An 8,173-nucleotide genomic window follows, 5' to 3' on the forward strand; every position below is an offset into this window, starting at 1 on the left:
AAAGTTAGTTGACATTTAATTCCGCTGCGTAATTCTGGTAATAGCCTTAACCGTTATCACGGTGGCGGTAATGCTTTAGTAATTCCTTTATTTTAAGTTGGAAAATGGTTTTATAAAAGCAAGGAATTATTAGGGTGTTACAGCAGATGCCTTGAGTAGGAAATCAAGTCATAGTGTTAATGCGTTAGTAGCTGCTAACGAGCTGTGTAAGCACATGCATCGTTTGGACCTTGAAATAGTAAGTGGTGAAATCCTTGAGGGAATGATGAATGCCTTAACCATCCAACCGTCAATATTTGATGAGATTAGGGAGAATCAAGTTGGTGATGTAAAGTTGGAGCGAATCAAGGAAAAGATTTCGCAAGACAAGGAGTTAGATTTCCGAATCCATGATGATGGAAGTTTGAGGTACAAAGGCAGGTGGTGCGTGCCTCAAAAGTGTGGAGAATTGAGGAAAAGTTGATGTAAGAAGGGCACAATAATCCATATTCCGTGCACCCGGGTGGTGACAAGTTGTATAAGGATTTGAAAAAGATCTATTGGTGGCCCAGAATGAAGAACGAAGTGGCTGAATTTGTGGCTAGATGCCTGACTTGTCGGAAGGTCAAAATAGAGCACAGGAGACCTCAAGGAAAGGTCCAACCTTTAGAGATTCCAAGCTGGAAATGGGACTGTATTTTTATGGACTTCGTCATTTGTTTGCCTAGGTCGAAAACTGAAAATGATACAATTTGGGTTGTGGTAGATAGGTTGACCAAGTTAGCAGTGTTTATACCAATGAAGGAAACCTGGAAGATGGAACAACTTGCTAAAGCTTACATTAAGAATGTTGTGAGGTTACATGAAGTTCCTAAGGATCACTACTACAAAAACACCTTTGCGAGTCGCCTCTAAATGGCTTTTAGTGTCGCCTATTGGGCGACTCTGAAGCTAGGGACTCTAAAAGTATCTGGCCTTTTAGAGTCACCCTTTTGAGACGACACCAATACTACTATACAAGTCGCCTGTTATGGAATAGGCGACACTAAAGATTTATTTTTCAAAAAAAATTAATTAATTAATTAATCATTTCGAGTCGCCTATTATACTAAGAGGCGACACGAAATGTACTTTTTAATTATCTTAAAATAATTAATTAACTTTTAATGTCGTCTCTAATCTCTTTAGGCGACACGAAAAATATTTTCCGGAATTATTTTTAATTATACGAGTCGCCTCTAAAGTTTATAGGCGACACGAAAAAATATTTTCCAGACATTTTTGTGAAATTTATTAATAATCGAGTCGCCTAATATACTAAGAGGCGACACGAAAGATGTTTTGTAAAATTATTTTTATTAAACTAATTACCTTTAAAGTCGCCTTTTAAGTTTATAGGCGACACGAAAAATATTGTCTGAATTATTTTTTAAAACCTTTTTACCCATTTTGAGTCTCCTGTAATACCAAAAGCGACACGAAAAGTATTTTTTATTTTTTTATAATATTATTAATTAACTAATAGGAGTCGCATGTAATTATAGGAGGCGACACCAAAAGTGTGTGTTATTTTTATTTTTTTGGTAAAATAGAGAAAATATATTACCAAATGAAAGTAATTAATACACGTAATATATATCCAAACCAAAGAAACAAACTGACAAATTACAACTTGCATCCCAAACTGAAAAATTACACAACCAGCAAAATGATACAGCTACAACATAGAAGTTACGTAGAGAAACAGAACGCAGCAACACTACACGAAACAGCTGCAAAACCCAAGCAGCAGCAGGGCACAGAACATCAGTGCAGAAACAATAGTGCAGCAAAATTACACCAGAAGCTGCAGCCACACCAGTGCACCACGCCTGCAAGCCACAGCAAGCACCTGTAACAACAACAGAGAGCGCAAAATATGTCAAGTTAGACTTGGCATTCTGAAGTTAGTTTTTACAGGGGAAGAGAGTTCTCAAAGCTCTTCAAGACACTACATAAGCAACAATAGACTACAGGAGAAGCCAAAATCATAAAATTAACTATACTACACACAATATGCTACGCCGTTTTAAAAGCCTCCCAATCCCAATTTGAATTTGAGTCCTCAAATGTATAACATGAGCCACAAGCGCCCTAAGGATACAAATTTCATATGAATGCAGAATGTTGACACAATGGTTTGTTGCATGCTCCATGACTTGTGAGAGAGGCAAAGTAAGTTTATTTAATCAAACACAACAAAAATCCAAAAGGAACAGTATCATACTAATCTACGATCAGCCAATATCAAATGCATTACCTTGCTTTAAGAAACATATGAATTGAGCATCCAAGTCAGCGGAGTGGAATATACTAGGAAGCGTGCTTGTACATGAGAGAGAGAGATTCATGACTCTGATTCTTCTTTGACCATACACAGTGGTGAAAGAATGGCGCACTGAAGAAGCAGAGGAATTAGTTGAAGTCAGCAAGCAATTATTACTAACACGAGATATCTTTGCACCATTTGATAGGGAGATGTTAGTTATGCAAACAAGAGTAAAATGATTTCGAACTGTAAACAAAATTTTTGATGATGTTATTACATGATAAGAGTCCCTGGATTTTACCTGAAAAGCACATTCTGCGCCATCTTGAAGTTTATCATCATGTTGTACAGTCACTGTTATAGTCTTATCACAGTCAATCTGCATTCAATAGCCCAGTTAGAACAGTAGCCAAAAAGTTACCAGCAACTGCATTCCAAAATAAGTAGCACACAAAAGAAGAATAAAACCAACACAGACAAAATGCCTCGGAAAGTCTATTTTAACAAATTTGTTACAACGGATAAAAAAGTTAGAATCACGCGGATTAAGAGTACTTTCAGATATAAAGTAATATGTGAATGTTCAAAGTTTAAATACTTTATACAGAATGTAGCCTACAAAGCAATCTGGGATAGTTTATAAATTATAATAGAAATGTTGTTTAGGAATAGGTGAAGTATGAAAAAAGGGATCTACCTGCGAAAGAAAAGACTATGTAGGTGCCCGCTGTTTAATGACTTACTATGATTAGGTCTCCTTCGGTAGTTACTGTCTGTTTCTGGTTTTATGATGCAACACTTTATAACTGTTTTCTTTCTGATGTGAATATCTGGAGTTTATGGTGTGAAAACACTGAAAAGCATTAGATGCTGGAATGTTTTCTCTCTGGCTTGGCTAAGGTCACAATTTACTACTCTCCGTCTGTCCGAAATTAGTAGTCACATACCTTAATAGTGTAACTTAAACTAGCTAGTAACGTGACAACAAAACTCCAAAGGAGGTTGTTGACTTGTAGTATATAGCCTATATTTCCTGTATTCATCTGATTTAACTGAACAAGACGTCTCTCTTTGAGAATCACTGGTAAATTTAATCATTATGTCCATGATACTGGGTATTGGCTAATTGGTTAAATTGGTTATTGCTTTTGGATCCTTTGATGACTGATGGAGTACTTTTTTGCTTTTAGGAAGAGATCGATGTTAGTACAATATAGTAAAGCAAAGGAAAATATAAAACTGCAGAATATAGCCCTTTTTTTTGGCTTTGTTCCCTACGTTTTGACAATTTGGCTTAAGTGTCAATAAACTTTGAAGAATTTCTGTTATATTGTTACCAAAGGTTAATTTCTTTCTACATTAGAAAGTTGTTAATCTTTCTGTCTACTCAATTTCCCTTATATTTCTATGATTAGCCATGTGGAAGCACCATCCAAATTGCTCCGTTTTAATGAGAACTCGTACATCTTCTTTTATTCTAATAATGGTCCTACACACAAGTATACATTATACTAAGTTCCAAACTGTCTGTTTCCTTCATTTTTATCAGTACGGTGTATTTTATTTTGTAATACACGAAGTATACTTCTACATTGCACTACAGAGTATTATACATTTCTCTTCTATTTGATTATTCCAGATTTCCAGTGTTTAACTCAAAATTGCTCAGCAGCCATGATCAAATCGTGTGCTAACTATTGGTGCAGTGGTACAAAACTAGGTAACAAACTGTCATCCTGACCTGATAAAGTATTTAAACCTTAAAACTTACATAGATATATGTCCTTTCACTTGCACGATATCTAATCCACCTCCTGCTGAAACGTATGTACTGATACATCTCCTTTGCCATCAAACCAAATTATTTTATGATGCAGGTGCATCCTTGGTCTATGCCAGTTCCGCCCCTGACCATGCTGGAAAAGTAATCCCTAATGCAGCAGTAACCCACCCAAACCACATAACCTCAGGCACACTACATATGAAGGGGAAAACTAAGCATCTAACATAAGCCAACATAGGTCATGCTGTCCCATTAACGCCCCTTCCCCCCTCCCCCCGCGCCACACACAAACACACTAAGAACGTGTACTAGACTAATTCCTGACTTTATGGATTAAAAACAACAGAGGAAATATTTTTGATGAAAAAAAAACGCCCAATTTAAAAGACTACATAATAATCCTATCAATTCAATAATTCTTTAATGAAAAAAATGCCCAATTTAATCATATCAATTCAATAATTTTTTGATGAAAAAATGCCCAATTTAATCATATCAATTCAATATTTTTTAGATAAAAAACAATAAATCAGATAAGAGATAAAAATAATAATAACATAAACAAAAAAAATTAAGATGTATACTTCAATTTTGCAGAAGTTTCACGAATCAAAGAAATCCCTTACCTTTTTTCCTGTGTTCGCTTTGCGTATAAAACTAGCAGTTATTGCGCGCTTGTGAGATGATAAATTGCTGGAGATGATAGCTCAAATTGATCTTGAAAGAGGATGATTGGTTGTGACTTGTGAGAACCGCAGGATTGCGAGAGCTTTTGGGGGAGGAAAATTGCTGTGAGATGATGAATTACGAGAGGAAGAACTGTAAGAACTGCGGCTGGAGAGTAGGTTAAGGCCGGCTTAATTTCCCTCGAAAATCGAAATCCCTTACCTTATTTCCTTTTTTTTAAAAAAAAAAAAATTAGTTTTTTGGGTTTTAATCTTGCAATTTTATTTTTAACTGTTTTTTCTAATATAATGTATGCTATCAATTTTTATAGTGTCGCTTGCTATTTCGTAAAATAATTAACCGGCGACATTAAAATTATTTCGTATGATTTTTTAAAAAAAATTTTAAAATAAAATTAAGGAGGAATAGGTGTTGTGTCTTTTAATGTACGACACCAACACTTCTATAGTCTCATTTTATATTACACGCGACACTAAAAGTATTTCATTTGATTATTTTTTTTAAAATAGATGTCGCCTGTTATGAGTGGGGGACACCATAACTTTTGAGTCTCATTTTTTAACACAGGCGACACTGAAAGTATATAATTTGATTTTAAAAAAAATTATTGAAGAGAAAATTAAGAAGAAATAGGTGTCGCCTGTTACTAATGTGCGACACCAAAACTTTTAGAGTCTTGTTTTATAACACAGGCGACACGCTAGTCTCTTTGAAATATCTGCTAGCAACTTTATGTGTCGCCTGATTTATAAAATGGGACTCTAAATGTTTTGGTGTCGCACATTAATTTGAGGCGACTCTAAAAGGGCGACTTGTAAAGGTGTTTTTGTAGTAGTGGATATCGTATCAGATAGGGATTCAAGGTTTCTTTCGAATTCCTCGAAAAGTGTGCAGAAGAGCTTTCGTACGACATTGAAAATGAGTACAGCCTTCCACCCAGCCATAGAAGGACAAACTGAGAGAACCATCCAAACCCTTGAGGACATGCTTCGGGCATGCGTCATTGATTTCCAAGGAAGTTGGGAAGATAGCCTGGATTTGATTGAGTTTTCATGTAACAATAGCTATCATGCTAGTATAGGGATGGCACCATTTGAGGCCCTATATGGACGAAAGTGTAGGAGTCCCCTTTGTTGGAATGACATTAGTGAAACCGTAGTGTTGGGACCTCAAATGATAGAGGACACCATGAACCAAATCCGAACCATCCAATCAAAGATTCAAGCGGCGCAGGATCTCCAAAAGAGTTATGCAGACTTGAAACGTAGGGATGAAAAGTTCAACATAGGTGATAAGGTGTTGCTCAAAGTATCACCAATGAAAGGTGTCATGAGATTTTGAAAGAAAGGGAAGTTAAGCCCTAAGTACATAGGCCCATATGAAATCTTAGAAAGAATTGGAAAGGTAGCTTATAGACTAGCCTTGCCTATGGACTTGCATAGAGTTAATAATGTGTTCCACATATCTCTGTTAAGGAAATATGTCCCGGATAAGTCGTGTGTGTTGCAACCGGAGACCATAGAATTAGACCAAAGTTTAACTTTTGAGGAAAGACCTGTCAAAATCCTGGATAGTAAAGTGCGCAGTACACGTACTACAGATTTGAAAATTGTCAAAGTGTTGTGGTCTAATCAAGAATCCGAGGAAGCAACTTGGGAAGCGGAGGACGAAATGAGAAAGAAATATCCCGAGCTTTTTCCCGAGATTAGTTGGGTTACGGGGTCGTAACTCGTGTCTTTTAAGGGGGGTAGAGTGCGGTAGAATTTCGCGCTTTTTACCATGTTTTCCCCTATTTTATGCTCAATTTAGTGCTTTCTATTGAATTTGCACTTATTATTGTCCTGCTTAATCATATAAAGAGTACAAAAACATAAAATTTTTGCAAGTGAACGCATTAAATTCTCATAAAGTCTCAAGTTTTGAGTTTGAATTTTGATTTCCGAACCCAAGTTTCGGGACGGAACATCTTTTAAGGAGGGTAGACTGTAATACCTCGTATTTTATAAGATTTATAAATATATTTTATTATATTTATAAAGCATTTTACGATATTTGGAATTTATTTCGCATTTAAATATTATGTAAATGTATTTTAGTTAATTATAATATTTATTATTTTAATTAATTACGAAACGAATTTAATTTTCGAGTCGGGATATTTAATGGGTCGCAAGTAATTTTAAAAGGTTTGAGTTTTAAATGAAAAGTCCAATTCGTTTTATTAAACGAGCCAAATCAAAAGAATTTAATTCAAGTTCTAAGCTAGCCTAGTCATTTAATTTTCTAAGCCCAATTCTAATTTCATAAGCCTAGCCCATTAGAAATTGGGAGCCTATAAATAGGACTCCCCTCATTAAATGATCCCCCTTATTTCATAATCTTTTGCTTTTCTTGCCCCACACTCATCCTTCTTCTCTCCCCTTTGCCCGTCCGGTTCTCTCGCGCCCGCAAGCACGAGCCTCATGCCGTTGCTGCGTGCCGCTGCCCCTTCCCTCGTCTCGCACACTCGTGTGCCCCTTCCCCCTCTTGCTGCGTCGTTGTTGTTGTGTTGTGTGGCTGTCGCTGCTGCTCTCCCTCACTCGCCCGGCCTCACGCCACACTCCCACACTCTCTTGTCGCTCTGCCTTGTTGCTCACCCTCGCGCCCCAGCGCGCGCGCGCCCCTGCTCCCCTCTCGCCCAGCACTAATGCGCGCCCTTGCTGCCTTCGTCCCTTCGTCGCTGCACACACGCACTCGGGTAGTGCGTTGTGTGTTGTCGTTGTGGCTTGTTCGTTCGTTGTTTAATTCTTTACGCCCAATCACATTATATTCGTGGTTGTTCCGTGCTATAGGCCGGATTGGTATAATAATATTTTTCCTTACCTATTCTATTTCAATTCCGTATTGTAAATTATATTATTATTATTGTTTTGAAGAATTAAAATGCTTGGAATCGGTTATGAACGCCATACTTTGAGGATTTATGTGTTGTGATTCTTTAGGCTTGTTTTAATTATTAAAGCATGAATTTTCAAATTCGTTTATTTAATAAAGAATTGATTTTTATGATGTTAAATTGGTTTTATTGGGATTTTCAAGTTAGGGTTTTAACCTAGACCTAATGAGTCAATTGATTAGCATAATTAGGTGATGATTTTAATAATGATAATCAATTGTATTTTCAGATTTATATAAAGGCTTAAAGTGTTAATTTTTATTGATTTTAAAGGCGGAAAAAGTATGTTTTCATACTAGGGATTGGTTTTGCAAATTGAGACGATTATTTTATTGAAGAACGATTGAATTCTAAAGTTAGATAAGGTTTAAGATTTTGTAAAGTTGCTGGAAATTTAATGAACATGGAAATAATTTAAGTTTCATTATTTTGGTGATAGGAGGTGATTTCTAAGTGAGTGCTCGTATTGCAAAGTGGCCCC

The 8,173-nt window shown here is 36.3% G+C and overlaps 1 protein-coding gene across 2 annotated transcripts; it reads right to left on the reverse strand.

Annotated features, from left to right (window-relative positions):
• Positions 1-1,541: 1,541 nt before the first annotated feature.
• LOC110799776 (protein transport protein SEC24 B) lies at positions 1,542-4,967 on the reverse strand. Of its 2 annotated transcripts, XM_022005043.2 has the most exons (5): positions 4,697-4,967; positions 4,059-4,218; positions 2,589-2,666; positions 2,279-2,416; positions 1,542-1,870 (listed from the first exon to the last, which is right to left on the reverse strand). In XM_022005043.2, exons 3-5 carry the CDS (start codon positions 2,599-2,601, stop codon positions 1,599-1,601), a joined length of 423 nt encoding a protein of 140 aa, XP_021860735.1. In that variant the 5' UTR covers positions 2,602-2,666; positions 4,059-4,218; positions 4,697-4,967; the 3' UTR covers positions 1,542-1,598. The 2 variants fall into 2 exon arrangements, with proteins under 2 accessions (XP_021860735.1, XP_021860734.1); XM_022005042.2 differs by lacking the exon at positions 4,059-4,218.
• Positions 4,968-8,173: the final 3,206 nt, after the last annotated feature.

Source organism: Spinacia oleracea, chromosome 5 (genome assembly GCF_020520425.1).
Source record: "Spinacia oleracea cultivar Varoflay chromosome 5, BTI_SOV_V1, whole genome shotgun sequence".
Classification (NCBI taxonomy): Eukaryota; Viridiplantae; Streptophyta; class Magnoliopsida; order Caryophyllales; family Amaranthaceae; genus Spinacia; species Spinacia oleracea.